The sequence below is a fragment of the Rhinopithecus roxellana genome, chromosome 11, assembly GCF_007565055.1.
Source record: "Rhinopithecus roxellana isolate Shanxi Qingling chromosome 11, ASM756505v1, whole genome shotgun sequence".
Lineage (NCBI taxonomy): Eukaryota > Metazoa > Chordata > Mammalia > Primates > Cercopithecidae > Rhinopithecus > Rhinopithecus roxellana.
Window position 1 is genome coordinate 108006746 of NC_044559.1, and position 16930 is coordinate 108023675.

At 36.3% G+C, this 16930-nt stretch overlaps 1 protein-coding gene across 1 annotated transcript in view; it reads right to left on the reverse strand.

The window, feature by feature from the left end:
- Positions 1-390: 390 nt before the first annotated feature.
- The window catches only part of GPR158 (G protein-coupled receptor 158), a 451105-nt gene continuing 434565 nt past the window's right edge, over positions 391-16930 (reverse strand). Inside the window, exons 8-11 of the mRNA XM_030941019.1 lie at positions 13593-13731; positions 8051-8156; positions 5809-5955; positions 391-4822 (exon numbers count right to left, since the gene is read on the reverse strand). Of these exons, the coding sequence (XP_030796879.1) occupies positions 3326-4822; positions 5809-5955; positions 8051-8156; positions 13593-13731 (1889 nt within the window). The 3' untranslated portion in view covers positions 391-3325. The remainder of the gene's footprint in view (positions 4823-5808; positions 5956-8050; positions 8157-13592; positions 13732-16930) is intronic.

The window sequence follows — 16930 nt, forward strand, 5'->3', positions numbered from 1 at the left end:
TATGCTCATCTGCATATTATTATACCAGTGACTGGATACTCTCATGGGCCTGAGTGTTCCTGAAGGGGTTATCTTTGTATCATCACTTCTTAGCCGATTTCCTGGTACTGTGTGTGGAGTAAACAAGCAAACAAAAAAGGTAGCTGAGTTAGTTCCCATTTGAGAAGAGCCGTCTTAAATCAAAAGCACGAACAGGTCTGCTTGCCTCCCAAATGATTACCTGTGTGTTTGAGGCCACATTTGACTGATCACATATTCCTATGGATTGGCAACATGAGGATGTATGTGCACAAGGATACCAGAGCCAAACAAATATATGGAATTTCTTTTAAAGTTAGACTAAATAAATTCAGTTTTCTATAGATGAACACACAAATCCCCACAAATCACTTTCATATAAATATGTTTTATTGCAGAGAAGTTATAATTATTTACATGCTGCAACACGTCACAACATAAATTTACCAAATATTTCATGGTGGGATGCTGTAGGTTTCAGATAATAGTTTTAGGAGAACCACAGATTAAGTGAAGAGACTTACAGCTTTATTGACTCTACGACTCTCAGTTGCTAAATGCTAGAAGTCAAAAGGCAGTGTTTTTTCAGTCCTACCTGTCATAACTTGCATGCAGAAACCTAGGAAGCAAATACAAGAGAACTGTCGAATTTCAAATCCATATTGCCACCAAAGTTTACAATGGGTTGAGTTATACTTCATGTCGTAAAGCATTTAATTCTTGCATAAAATATACAATTCTATTAAGATTGGTATAAATCTACTTATTTATAAACCCTGGCTTAAAAACAAGGACAGGATGCAGCCTGCACATGCATTGAGAAGGACAACCTAGCAAATGTTTGCGACCTTAAAAGTGTTTATTCACTTTCTATGGTTATCAATCTGGAACAATAACCTTCTGACTTGTAAATTTCAACTTCTCTTGTTGATAATGGCAATGAAACTCTCAGAAAGACTCTAGGCACTCTCACTGATTTATGCTGGTGGAGAATAATCTATGAACTATAGAATGTCGCTAAGGTATAATTTGGCAAGTCTTTTTAAGTCACATCTCTAGCAGGATCAATCCTGAAGTGCAATAGAAAGTCACTGATGCTTGACCGCATATTTCTCAATAAATGAACCAAGTGCTAACAAATTTCAGACATAAATGAAACAAGTATGTGGGTCTAGGAACTTCCAACCCAATTCACAAAGATTCCTTAAAGGAGGTCACCAAGCATATAGGCCTTCATTGAAAAGGAAGAGATAAAAGAAATAAATGGTGTAAAGACACAAAAATAGAATTTCTATATCTTCTCAAACTGACCCCACCAACCTGAGTAATGCATAAAGCCAGCAAATGGGTGAGGAAGATTTGTGCACAGCTTTGCAAAATAGTGAAGTGCTTGCTTACTCCTGAATAAAAAATCACTGAGAAAAATTTGACGATGAATATGGAGAATTCTGTTTTTACCTTCCACTGAAAATAATACTAAGAACAGCCCTATATCCACCCTCTGATTCTGTTTCTCCATCTTTTATCACCCTAGCAGGTCCTCCTTGCTGCTTGTGACATAAACAAATAGTCATTTGTGCTGGGAGTGTCCTGGCCAAATAAGCAGTTGATAACTTCAGTGTTTACAGGGAGAAAAAGGGAAGTCTCAGTTCTATTTCTGAGTGATTCTTCTTTACATGAAATGAGACTGAGCTTTGGAATCTCACTGCATGATCATATCGGTAGGGCTAAGTCGGCAGCTTAGGATTCCCATGCCAAGAGATCAGTGTGGAATGCAATAAGCTTTATAAAATATGCTTTGGGGGCTGCTTTGCCTTGCAAATAGACCTTACATGTTACATTTTGAGCAAGTGGCTCACAATGGCAATTTGCAGGACTTAGACATTTTCCAGTGCTTGGGAGAATTAAGATTCCATACCACCTTATAGGCTTTGAATAAATAAGGTTATAAAACCTCTTTGGGATTTGAGCCCAGCAAGTTCTACCTCTAGCTGAAGCAATGAATAAGAGTTTACGAGAATAAATAGTTAAAGGTATTTTAAAATACTGTATTTCCAGTGCACATAATAAAAATATATCCATACAATGATCTTGATGCTACCATAATTTTTCGCTTTAAAAAAATAATCCCTTGAAAGTGCTATCAGGAGCTACCTGTGTTTTTTTGAAAGGCAAACTTCCCGGGTCTGTAGTACTGCTATACTTCTCATGTCATCCCTAGAGTCTTCCCTTTCCAAAGTTAATAATAATGCACAGTATGTTTATCTCACTCTTAGCTTCTTCCTTAGGAAATGCTGCTAAGTATGAAATAGTTAAAAGGGACAATTAATTGGAATGAAGGTGTTATCTATCTCTGACTTTGAATAAACAATGGATAAGTTGTCCTTATTGAGACATATGACTAAGTAGGACCACTTGATCTCCAATATTAATAAAGCTTCTGAGTCCTAACAAGAAGTGCAAAACAAGTAACTCAACTTGTATAAAAAACCCTGATTAAGACAGTATAACAAACCATGATGTGAAATAATAGAGTCAAATTTAAAGTCACAATATATAAACCACAGCCAAAACTGAAAGTTTTTATAGTAACAGTGATGGCTTCCGAAGCCAGAGAAAGCTTACTGTATTTCAAGAATCAACTAAAGTTGATAGATAGCAGGTATTCTGTAAGGTGCAATAACAATTGAGTAGCTGCAGATTGCATAAATGTGTTGTGTCACATAATACCAAAGTTATTTGCAAAAATTATACAATCTGGAATGCTTGAATATGAGACACAACGATGTACTGAAACATACATTTATAAGAAAATGAAAGCAATCATTAATATAAAAGAGATTTTTGGGATGCATTAAATTAGCAGTGCTATCAAGGTTAAATAGGTATCGTAAGTTCTTCTCGGTCAGCTACTTAGAATTTCAGTTATATACGTTTATACCTTTTCCTTCTTTGCAAATCTGGTACGTCTTCTCTGCCTCCTGGTTTACCTGGCCTAGGATCTTCAAAGTCCCATGGGTACATATTGATCAGGGCAGACATTGTGGGCTATTTTCCTTAAACATGCTGAAATGGAAAGATTTTCCTAGTGTTACCAGGGGAAGGACTTTCTTGACCAAAGTCTGACTTCATTATGAGGTTGTTGCTCTTGCCCCCCAGGTCCTCTTCTACCCATACTTCTGACTTCACCTCACCATCTGTCATGTTTTCCTCGATTGACAAATCCTTCTTGGGAATTTTTGAATCTTGTATCTTCTGTCTTTATCCAGTCCGGGGTTCCCTCCTTTTCCTCTTCTTCCTGGGGATGCTACACTTTAAAAGTATCCCAGACCTCTTCTTTCCGAGGCCCTGCTATCTTATTTGCACTTAGAGCAGAAGAAGCAGGTAAAGCTACACTTCTTCCAGCATTTGGTTGAGCTGGGGTCTCAAACTCCCAAGGGCACACCTCCGCTCGTGACGTTAAAGGTTGCTGGAAGTTATTACTTGAGTTATAGGAGCCACGCACATTCTCCTCAGAAGATGTCTTTTTTTCCTGTTGTCCTATTTGGTTGAGATTTTCATTCTCTGTTTTTGATGCTACAGCTTTGGGGGGCAGTTCTTCACTCTGCCCAGCACACACATTGGCTGCACGAGGCTGAGCTCCATTCTCTTTTGCCCTCTCTGGGAGAACTGGAGTCTTGGAAATCAAATGCTTCTCATCTTCCAAAATGGACTGGCCTTGGCTCCCCCAAAGGCATACTTCAGCCTTATCTGTGCGCTTCTGATTGGATTGCTGACAAACTTCAGCTGCCTTAGGCTTGTGGTGAGATTTCTCCTTTAAGGAAAAAGTGGGGTTTTTCTCCATTTCAGAAGCCACAATAGATACATGCTTTTGAACTTTTGATTCTGAAGGCACAGGACCAGGTGTCAGGTCATAAACCTCCCAAGGACACACCTCCCCAATGTCAAAGTTGTCCTTCATCTGGGTGGCGCCTGGGTTCAGGTCAGAATTGGCAGTGGTGGGGTTGACCCTTTGTTGTTTCATAATCCCAGATTTCTGAGGCTTTCTTGGTTCCTCCGCAGGATTTGAGTTTTGGGGGGTAGGATCTTTAGTCTCTGTGTTATCAGAATTTGAGTGATTTCTGTTTGTCTCTTTATCTTTTGGCAGAGGTTTCTGGGATTTAGCACTTTCTTCCACGCCTGCTGTTTGGGTTTTCCCAGCTAATCCGAGAGTCTTCTCCTTGGCACTTGCTATGACACTGAGAGACTTCTGTAACATTGACGTTCGTGGGTGTCCAGGCTTCTTCTCTGAGCTGAGGTTGTGAGCGCTCGCTGACTTGCACACCAACGGCACCGACTCCGTGGACTCAGCCTCGCTGTCTTCTTTTAGTTTTTGTGTCAGTTTCTTACTCGACAGGGATTCTAGTGTGGAATTTTCTGTCACCTCCTCCTCTTGGCTTTCTGTGGGTAGGCTACTGGATTCTTCCGTTTGGTCTCTCACGTGGTCATAAGTGCTGTGGGATTTCTTGAGTGAGAAGACTCGGTTTTTCAGGTTCTCCTCCTTGGATTTCCCTGTGTTCCCTGAAGACTCCAGGGGGTTCTTCCTGATGAGGGCAGTGCCTTTGGCTGTGCCATGGTCGGTGCCCTCCTTGTCCTCTTTAGAGCACTGCCGGCTGACTGTCTCTGGGATCTCGGTAATGCGTCTCATGATGGAACGACCTAGGCCCTTCTTTGAGCACCGCTTTTTCTGGAGGTGAGGGTTGTTTGTGATCATCTTCTTTCTTTTATATATTTCCAGTTGGGCATAGAGTTTTTTCAGCTCATCCTGCCAGAACAAAAGCAAATTCAAAGAAGTGTAGAATTTAGTGTTTCAGCCATAGAAGATCACTACATGGTACTAGAATTCAGTAAACTTGGGCTCTTTAGGGCAACTGCTCTACAGCTTTCTCTGACATATGTACTTGTCGATTTTCTCCCCATTTGTACTTTCTGATTCTTTTGCGTTTTGTTGCACATAAAGTGTGGACCTTAAGACATGAACTCATGTATTCTAACCTTGCTTCAAGGAGCAAGCACCTGCTGATTTGTACTTTTCTGATTTGTATTTTCTGATTTTGTGTTTTGCTTCACATAAAGTGTGGACTTTAAGACACGAATTCATGTATTCTAACCTTGCATCAAGGAGCAAGCACTTTGCACATGCAAGTTGTGTGGACCAGACTGAGCCTGGACCAGAACAAAACACAGCATGTTGTTTATAGGTGAACCATATCCCTGAGTAGTATTGGAAGCATCATGTAGCCATTGATAAAGTTACATGTGATGTTAGATTAGGCTTAGAGGGTAAGTAACAGTCCTTTGACTGCTAAAAACATCTGCTTCCTTCAGATGCTGATATGTTATCATAGATTATTTTAAATAATCCAGGCTCTCCTCTCTGCTCCACAGATCTATCCTACCTTTCCCTAAGCAAGATGTCACAAACATGTATTATGGAACATGTCTAATCAGTTCATCACTATGAATACCAATAAGTCAGTTAAGACTCCTGAGGTTGACCAGGCTACTTATAAAAGTTGAAATGGCCTGTGCATTCTAATTTATACTATGGTTCATATATTTCAGAACTGGATTAACTCTGCGTTTGACATCTTCAGTTCATACCCAAACACATTCCCTCTTTCTGAGACATACATGCACAAACATGAATGCACATGCATGCACACATCCCCCCGCCACCAACCCACACATGCCTGCCTGTATAAATAAGGCTAATTTGAAATAGGAAGAAAGATAGAGTACTGGCATTACCCGAATGTCCTCTGGATCCAAGCTGTGCTCACTCCAGGCTGAATTGATACTGCTGTTCAGGTAGGATCCAGACCGGCCCATGTCTAGCTCATCCTCATATGCTTCTGTAGCAATATCATCTCGTGGGTTATTGCTTGAATGTGAAAACTGAAACAGAAATTCAGTATGAGCTGTAGAACCTAGCTCACTGTAAGGCATTGCATATATATATATATGCAGCAGTCTCAAACTCCTGGGCTGAAGCCATCCTCCTGCTCCAACCTCCCTGGTAAACTGAATCTTTACTCTTCTACATTTGTTTGTGATACCCACAGATGCCATGAACTAAAGGCCACTTTATGAGTGTCATAGATTTCCTGCCCTCCAAAATATCGTATGCCACTGGTTACACCACCTGGAGGTTATTTATAAAAATGAAATTGTTTTTTCTTGTTTTCAAAGTCTTGGAGACAATTATGGGTTTAAGAAATAATGTCATTTGTCATATATTGTCCATTTCCTGCTTTATTATTTTTCCTTGGCACTTATCTCTATCTAAAATACTGTTTTAAAGACTTACCTTATTTGTCTGTCTCCCCCTCCTCCTCTCCCCTTCTCCGGAATATAAGTACCGTGAGAATACGGGTTTTCATCTGTTCATTTCTCTTATTCTAAGGATATATTACAATGCCTAGCAATGCCCCTCTATAATATTTTAACATTCTTTTTATTGAGATAGAATACATACTACAAAAATTATAACTTTAAAGTGTACATGTCAGTTCTTGTTGTTACATTCATGAGGTTGTGCAACCATCACCATTATTTAATTCCAGAATAGTTTTGGAATATTCATCTCAAAAAGAAACCTTGAATCCATTAAGCAATCACTTCTGTTCATCCTTCCCCCAGCCTGTGACAAACACTAATCTACTTTCTGTTTCTATACATCTGCCCATTCTGGACATTTCGCATAAATGGAATCATGCAATGTGTGGCATTTTGTGTCTGGCTTTTGTACTTCTTATTGTTCTAACATGTGCCAGAACTTCATTCCTTTTTACTGACAAATAATATTCCATCATATGGATATATACCACGTTGTTTATACATTTATCAGTCGGTAAACATTTGGGTTGTTTCCACTTTTTGTGTATTATGAATAACACTGCTATGAACATTCATGTACAAGTGTTTTGTATGAACAGATGTTTTCATTCCTCTTTGGAACTCAGTAACAATTTATTAAATAATCTCAGTATACCTCCATCCATTTAAAAAAAGTGTAATCATATTATGCAAAGTATTAAAATAGTTAAGATAATCTATACAAATACTTGTGTCTAGTTGATGTAATTCAAGTATAGGTATCTTGTTCTGTTTACAATGGTTTAGCCTTTTCAATCAGGCTGAATCTCAATGCTCTGGTTAACTGAGAGAGTTGAGGAAAAGCCTGGAGTGAAAGACGAGAAATCACAATTCTGGTTTCAGTTGTGCTAACACTGTAATTTTGTGGCACTGAAAAGATACACAGTGTTCTACTATTGTGTTTATGTATAAAAGAGGAAAATAATAACAATGCTATAATTTGTATAATACATTCCCCCCACAGAAAAAAAACTCCAATATCATTTTATTTTATTCCAGGAAGCCTTACTATTACATCATAAAAAAAAAAAATCAAAAGTCCTGGCTACTGTCATAACACACAGCCAGTTTCTGGGAGAGCCATGAGTCTAGAATCCCTGCATTCTGAGTCCTGGCTCATTTTTCCTCATTTCATGGTGCTGCCTGGATAAGTCTGTCAGTGTCTATCATTAAGGAGATTCCTCTATATATAATAATTTATTTCCATATACATAAAAATTTATTTGAATGTTTCAAACACAAGATTTCTCTGGATATGAATCCAAACAAGAGGATTCTTAGAATAGAAGAGTTCTTTTTAAAAATGATCTTGATGTTACAGCTAGAATGAGCCCATAATAATTAAAACATATTAGACATCAATATATTTGGAAAAAGACTGAAACAGATGATGGGTTTTTGTATAAACAAAGGCATTTAAAAATGTAAGAAGTTTCCAAAATTCGAAAAGAAAACAGCCAGCCAGTTTCCTGAGGAGGGAGCTTTAAAACTGTTTTAAATGTTAAGCAAATTTCCATACCTCCCTTTGCCTAAAGGATAAACAAATCCATGTTCATTTAAAATAAGTTTTGCAAAAAAAAAAAAAAAAAAAAAAAAAGTAATATCAGAAGAATACCTTTGGAATCAAAAGCAACCCGATGGTGACTGTCACAGTCAAATGAGTATGTGCAAAATACAGCATCAACATCCAATCAGACTGAAGTCTTGGGGCAAGAACAAATCTGAAATGAGAATTCATTGAGTTTAACAATCCAAGATTAAGATTCTACTTAAAACACTAGGATTACTTGGAAACTCTTTTTTCCTCATTGTATTAAAAAAAGAAAAAGGAAATTGTATTACTGTTTCTATGGCATATATTTTCATCTCAGAAGAATAAAGTCTAAGCTTAATTTGATGCATAAGATATGAACCCTTTATTTATGATTTTCGATTAACAACAGTAAGAAAGGCAGCATAATTCCTAAGATGATTATTTTGTATGTAAAGTGGCCTCCGAAAATCAAAGTGGAAATATATGTAAATTCAAAAGAGGAGTAGGCTACAAACTTATAATACAAATTTGCAGCATTATGAGTTCTAATATTCTTAGAACTCATAATTTGCCTACAAAACATCAATGTTTAAGAAGAGTTATAATTAAGAAAAAAGGTGGACAATTATCTTTGTGACTAATCCAACGATTCAAATGATAAAACAATTAATGGATAAAACCACTTAATGAAACATATTAATGGTTTGTAAACTGTACCCTTTAAATAAATTGTTCCAAATTATCAAACTGTCTAAAATTTTAAATGCAGTATTTAAAAATCTTATCTTATTGAGAAATTTATAAAGTTGTGTTCCAGTATGCCTCTGTAGGAAAAATGGTGAGAAATTCAGTACTAAGGTCTACTCTAGTAATTTGGGAATATTTTCATAAATTAATAGGTGTATGTACACAGTTCATGTTTTAAGGATTCATCCTTACGCAGAAACCAGGGGTTGCTTTTATAAAGGTCTTATCCTTCTTTATCCATGAAGGCAAAATATGACATTTTGCCACTTGAAATCAGAGAATTACAATTTTGTTTTACACCATCAAATTTGCAAAGTTAACATCCTAAGAAAATGCGCATATTATAATCACAAAACAAACATATATTAATGGCTAAAATAGGAAGAAACTAACTTTTATATCTTCATTCTACCATATTAATGACAAATTTACTAAGTAAATTATCATTAATGTTTAAAATTGTCATCAAGAGGATTTCTTTCTCATTTTCACCTCCATGCTGCTCCCTTAAGGATATCAAGCTAAAATGGAAGCTCAGGAGTTACCCAAAATGGAGAATTGTATTCCCTTGTGTCTAGAGATGCAAACCAAATAGGCTTGTAACAAACATAAAGTATAGAGCACTCATCACAATAGCTCACATTTCATTAAATAGGGATAGGGCTTTTTGGCTAACCATCTTCTCTAACTTCTTTGTGAGAAAAGTGTGACCTTACACATACCTTGAATATGACTGCAAAACTGAACCAGTTTTGACAAGTTTCTGAAAAGACTTTTGACACAGTCTGTTTTCCTGGGTCAGGTTTTGTTTTTTTTTTTTTTTTTTTTTTTTTTTTTTTTTTTTTTAGCATTGAAATACGATCATTATACTCAGTAATAAGTAACAGTCGCTGAGGCATACAGAGGATATAACACTCTGGAAAAATAATGCAAATACAGTCTGTTGGCGGTCATTCCAGTATTGGAGCAGAAAGTTACATTAAAGGAGACAAATTCATAAAAGGATCCTCATGTACTGAGAATTCCATCTTAAATGCAAACCAAATACACTTTAAGCTAGCATGACAATATCTAGAAAGACAAATGCTTGCACATAATTTAAAATAGTGAACCTTCAAAAAACCACCAACTGTTAAATATACAGACATCACTCCCAAATTAATCAGTTTTAAATTACTGCCATGTTTTTAAGGTTGTAATTCCGACTAGAAATACTTTGAGAAAAACTAGGTTTTGCGGTAATTTTAAAGCTTTATTTTTTCAAGAGTATTTCATCTTTTAAAAAATAGGTCTAAAAGCCAGGAGCATAAAATATTTGAAAATTAAGATTAAAAATAAACACACTTTTAAAAGTCTTGTACTTTCTCACAGGTTTGCTTTATACTTAGCACTAAAAATAATAAGGGATTATAACAGGCTAGGTAAAGTGCCTCTGCGTTATTTATCCTTTTAGACTTAATTCTTTGCTATTAGTCTATTTTTGTGCAATTTGACAATTTGGTATGAATGAAGGTAAATCTATATATAATGTGTGGTCATAGTTTTTAACTTATATATGTGTATATACATATATACACACAAACAATTTTATATTTTAAGCATATAAGAAAGAACACATGCTATATTGATAGAGAATATATTTTTCAATGTTGGAAATCTTATATTATTCCATTCAAGAAAAAAATTACCAAGATGGATATAGCTGATTTAAATTATTATGTTATTGCTGCTTATTCTTGGACTTTAAAAATATTTGAACCATCACATATATAAATTCAGTCCATATGTAAATAAGACATTGTACATACTTGATTTATTATTGCCTGTTACTTTTTCTCTATCAATTCCCTCAAAATCAGTGTTATGCAGATTTACTGTGTTAAACTATAATTCCATTCCTTCATCCTTTAGAGACATATAAATTAAATTTCTGAGAGTAGCTAATATATGCTATGATTCTTTAAAGTCAATATACCACAGTCTGATCCAATCTAGTCTAGGCAGAAAGATATAGTAGGTCAAATTTGGAACTTAAAACATAGGGCTTCTTCAGGTTTATTTAAGCTTGCTAAAAAATCAAAGCCTATCAAGCTAGTTAGCCTCTGTGTGTCATACTGCTACCAATGGAAGTTCTCACTTTTCAAAAGTAACAAGGGTCCACACAGTTGTCTGGAAGAAAATTGATCTTGCAAGTACGTCATGTCTACTCAACACCAAATTTACTAGGTTCAACATGGAGCATTCAATCAGAGCATGTGTCTGTAAGAACCAAGCTCATGTTCATGTGATTATTCCGGCTGGGCCAATGGGTTGCTTAGGGCTCTGTAGGAAAGATTTAAAGCAAAGTAGTAAAGCTGTTTTCAATCAGTATTTAATGTGTACTTCCTGTCACCTTGAATCAGTAGTAAAACAGTATTTTCTGAAGTGGGGATGCTGTTATCAAATGTCAAGTGAGGTTTAGGGGGATTCCATGGTCAATTAAGTTTGCAAAATGCTAGTTAAATAGGTTTTCTTGAAGGACTTCTCAGCATGCTAACTTGCATTGTGACATTGAAAAGGAGACTATAAAGTGCAATGTATCATAAATATACAAACACACATAAACATCTAAAAGTGATATACTAAGATGTCAACAGTGATTATCTTTGGGTAGTATGATTGGGGAGTTTATTTTTTCTTTATCGTTTTACGATTTTTCTTTAACAAACATCTGGTTTTTTTTTTTGTTTGTTTTGTTTTCGTTTTTGTTTTTTGAGACGGAGTCTTGCTCTGTCACCCATGCTGGAGTGCAGTGGCACAATCTCGACTCACCACAACCTCCGCCTCCTGGGTTCACGCCATTCTCCTGCCTCAGCCTCCCAAGTAGCTGAGACTACCGGCGCCCGCCACCATGCCCGGCTAATTTTTTGTATTTTTAGTAGAGACAGGGTTTCACCATGTTAGCCAGGATGGTCTTGATTTTCTGACCTCGTGATCCACCCACCTCGGCCTCCCAAAGTGCTGGGATTACAGGCGTGAGCCACTGTGCTCAGCCTAAACTTTTAAAAGATTCATTTAAGGATAGTTTACCATGCCTACTCCTGAAAGAACCTGGGTCAGTTTAGAGTTTGACATCTATTGAGAAAAGAAATTTAATGATGAGAACTGAACAGAGTCAGCTTTAAGGAATAAAAGGATATTTAGATATTAAACCTGTAAACAGATTTAAGTACTTGATTTCTTTCTAAAAAAATCCAGCAGTTTATTAAAAGGCTGGTGGACAACCTTCTACACTACATAAGCACACTTTGACCATAGAAGACATTTAAACTCATCTCCGAGAAGCCGCCTTACTGGTTTATAACTCTTTAGTTGATTTGTTAACTTTAGTTGATTTGTTAACATTTAACTTGTAACCGGTTGCAGAAAAGCATGTTTGTTGTATCATGAAATACTCTACAAACAAGCAAAAAAGTACCTTTTCTTGGAAGAAAGTCTGGGGAAAATGGCAAGGCTGATCGAGCTCTGGCATCAGGAGGAGACTTTCTATGGCACTCAAGATACTGTTGACTGAGGGCATCCTTTCTTAGGTCCTGAAACTCCAGTCTGAGTAGCTGAAAAACTATTTCTTACTTTGCTTATTTACAATCTTATATTTCCATTGTTATCTTTCCTTCCTCTTCTAAAGTCTTTCTTCTCTCTCTTGAGAGAGAGGGCAAGACAAAGCAAAGAGGCCAGTTCTCTAGATTCCTGGCCTCTTGATGGAGTCTCCAGTGTTGTCAGACCATAGATACCTCCTTTTCTTATTTAAGAGTTTTAAAAGTGTAGGCAGTAACTGTGGCCCACTGCTGTCTGGCAATGTCTCTTTCTAATGATGCAAGACCGCATCTTCTGACTGTTGACTAAAGTCAGAGAGGATAGGCATCCTACAAAACTCCCCCAGGCCCACAGCTTCCTCCTCCCACCCTCTCTTCCATTCTCACTGATCTCCAGGAGAGTCTGAAGGCCAAAAATGGAACAGAAACCAAAGAAAGGGGATCCTTCTTTCCACCAAGTCCAGAGACAAATATTCAACATTTCTAATTTTCTTAAGTGTGTCCTGACTTTGCATATCTGTCAGACAATTGAATGACATCTTTTTGTTGCTTTTTAAATGACAGAATTCCTTCTTACACTTTTGGCCTGAGTTTCATTTCATTTTCAAACATGAATCAGGGACACATTTTTAGAAGGTAAGTCATATATGTTTCATTTTGTTCACTTCATGATAAGCCACTGTCTTCCTCCTCTGTTCTCGTCTGCTAAAGAGAAACCTGGGATGATGACAAAATAGAGGACCAAGCTATACATTCTTATCCCAGAAATTCATTACTTGAATGTGTGATAGTGACAAAGCCCATTGCACATGATAATCTAGTCATCAGATTGAAGTAGTTTTTTGAAGTGTTTTGAATTCCACAGAATTCATACATGTAAGTTGTCTATATGAATACTGAGATTTTGAAAATATAAACCAGCCCACTAAACATGAATGAAAACATAGATGAGTTAACTGTATCTGCTTTACAATGTATGCACATACTGCATTATATCTTCATAATGAAAAGTGCTACGTATTATAAACAATACTCCATTACATTTCCATAAGTGGCTTAAGATAATACAATAACATTGAGTTAACCTTCAAAATTGAAGGCAATAAACAACACAGCAGAAGGAACTAACAACAGCTTTAAAAACAAACTATTCATTTTCCATATCTATAAAAGAAATTAGTCAACTTATAAAATGCTATCTTTCCTAAGTCTTTCTATTATGCATCTTATCTAATTTTGCTATTTAAACTGCAACATATCAGAAAAATAAAAGGTATTTACTAGCTCTACAGATCACTTGCCTAATTGTATGGAATATAGCAGAGATGATGAGCTCATTGTGAACTGCAACAGCCATATAGCGGGGCTCATGGAATGCCGATGGGACTGTCCGCACTGCATAGCAGAGATAAACACCCCACAAGAGGAATAAAAATTCAGCTGTGAAAATAACAAACAAACCATTTTCATCAGTTTTATAGGTGAAGAAAACATGAAATTATAATTCTTTAGCATGCATTGTCTATTATTAAATGTAAGCTTTTTAGAAATTGATGGATTAGAAAGTCTTATTCACATACAAATACAAATGCCATATATTTTTAAATTTCATTCAGTTTATGGAATATTTTTCAAAGGTACACTTCATTGTTATTGCATTTCATTTAAATGTATACTTTGTTGTAATATCATTCAGAATCTTCTAATTTTTTGCTAATACCTTTCTCCTAAAACCATTATAAAATAGATTTCCATATCCCCAACCTAAGTTTAGGATGCTCATGGAATACTCGGGTCACAATAAAGTTACTAAGGCAACAGCAACAAAATTTTAGAACATGTTTATATGCAGCTTCTAGAAATTTAAGTTCTAACTGCACTAAGCCCAGTACAATAAGTAAAGATACCATTGCCAGCTATGTGAGAACACAGGTTGCTAAACATTCAGTGGCATTATTTTATAAATAAAACCTTGTTTTGTCGCACATGACAGAAATCATGTCTTCTGTGGGTTGAGTGTGGAAAGGTTTAGTAAAATTCACAATTGTCTTGTTTGATCACTGAAGTCAGAAGAGACGAGCACAGTGTAGCAGCTAAGAATGAGGACTTCGGCACCATGTTAGACATAATCCTAACTCTGGCTCTATCCTTAAATAACTTGGCACCATCTTAGACAATTTACTTAACCTCTCTGGTCAATTTCTTCATCTGGAAAATGAGGATAATAAAAGTATGTATTTTATGTGATTATGTGCTAATTAAATCAAATAATGCATATAAAGCACTTAACATAGTTTCTGACATGTGGTAATTGTTAAATAAATGGTTTTTATTATTAAATGTTTCATTTGACACTTTTCCCAAACTAAATATTGCTGTTTCATCTCATTTGGAGTGATAATCTATACAACCCATTTTATCTGTCTTAGTGGTATGAACTTTCTGGAAGATAATGTCTAATTAATAAGAAAGTTCTAACTTGGAAAAAACATTTCATTAAATGCATTATCTAGATAGAACTTTCTTGTCAACAGAAACATTGAAATCCACTCAAAACATGGATCATCCATCCAAAAACCAAGGTGTTTTCCTTGCCAAAGTTTCAGTATATTTCAATCAGCATTTAAACAGTAGGTAGGGCCTTAATTATTCAAAATCTCTTAAATAAACAAATGTCTCAGGAGCTACTCTAAAACCCTGATGTAGCCAGAAAACAGAGAAAAAAATTAATGTCACTCTGAACTCTCCATGAGATCTAGTGTAGGTCTGTCTTATTCAGCATGGTGGACTTTGGCCATACTATGAATGTTTCCAGCCAAGTTTTATTGGATCGAGAAAAGGGAATCGGGTAACTCAGATTTTCTTTTTTTTCTGTTTTTTTTTTTTTTTTTTTTTTTTTTTTAACTTTTTGAATGCTCCTTTTATTTTTCTTTATTTTTATTTCTTTAAGGTAAAGACTTTTTTTATTATTATACTTTAAGTTCTAGGGTACATGTGCACAACGTGCGGGTTTGTTACATATGTATACGTGTGCCATGTTGGTGTGCTGAACCCATTAACTTGTCATTTACATTAGGTATATCACCTAACGCTATCCCCCTCCAACTACCCCCACCCCACAACAGGCCCCAGTGTGTGATGTGCCCCTTCCTGTGTACAAGTGTTCTCATTGTTCAATTCCCACCTATGAGTGAGAACATGTGGTGTTTGGTTTTCTGTTGTTGTGATAGTTTGCTGAGAATGATGGTTTCCAGCTTCATCCATGTCCCTGAAAAGGACATGAACTCATCCTTTTCTATGGTTGCATAGTATTCCATGGTGTATATGTGCCACATTTTCTTAATCCAGTCTATCACTGATGGACATTTGGGATGGTTCCAAGTCTTTGCTATTGTGAATAGTGCCACAATAAACACACGTGTGCATGTGTCTTTATAGCAGCATGACTTATAAGCCTTTGGGTATATCCAGTAATGGGATGGCTGGGTCAAATGGTATTTCTAGTTCTAGATCCTTGAGGATTCACCACACTGTCTTCCACCACAATGGTTGAACTAGTTTACAGTCCCACCAACAGTGTAAAAGTGTTGCTATTTCTCCACATCGTCTCTAGCACCTGTTGTTTCCTGACTTTTTAATGATTGCCATTCTAACTGATGTGACATGGTAATCTCATTGTGGTTTTGTTTTGCATTTCTCTGATGGCCAGTGATGATGAGCAGTTTTTCATGTGTCTGTTGGTTGCATAAACATCTTTTTTTGAGAAGTGCCTGTTCATATCCTTTGCCCACTTTTTGATGGTTTTTTTTTTTTTTTTCTTGTAAATTTGTTTGAGTTCTTTGTAGATTCTGGATATTAGCCCTTTGTCAGATGAGTAGATTGCAAAAATTTTCTCCCATTATGTAGGTTGCCTGTTCACTCTGATGGTAGTTTCTTTCACTGTGGAGAAGCTCTTTAGTTTAATTAGATCCCATTTGTCAATTTTGGCTTTTGTTGCCATTGTTTTTGGTGGTTTAGACATGAAGTCCTTGCCCATGCCTATATCCTGAATGGTATTGCCTAGGTTTTCTTCTAGGGTTTTTATGGTTTTAGGTCTAACATTTAAGTCTCTAGTCCATCTTGAATTAATTTTTGTATAAGGAGTAAGGAAGGGATCCAATTTCAGCTTTCCACATATGGCTAGCCAATTTTGCCAGCACCATTTATTAAATAGGGAATCCTTTCCCCATTTCTTGTTTTTGTCAGGTTCATCAAAGATCAGATAGTTGCAGATGTGTGGTATTATTTCCGAGGGCTCTGTTCTGTTCCATTGGTCTATATCTCTGTTTTGGTACCAGTACCATGCTGTTTTGGTTACAGTAGCCTTGTAGTATACTTTGAAGTCAGGTAGCATGATGCCTCCAGCTTTGTTCTTTTTGCTTAGGATTGTCTTGGCAATGTGGGCTCTTTTTTGGTTCCATATGAACTTTAAAGTAGTTTTTTCCAATTCTGTGAAGAAAGTCATTGGTAGCTTGATGGGGATGGCATTGAATCTATAAATCTATAAATTACCTTGGGCAGTATGACCATTTTCACGATATTGATTCTTCCTATCCATGAGCATGGAATTTTCTTCCTTTGTGTCCTCTTTTATTTCACT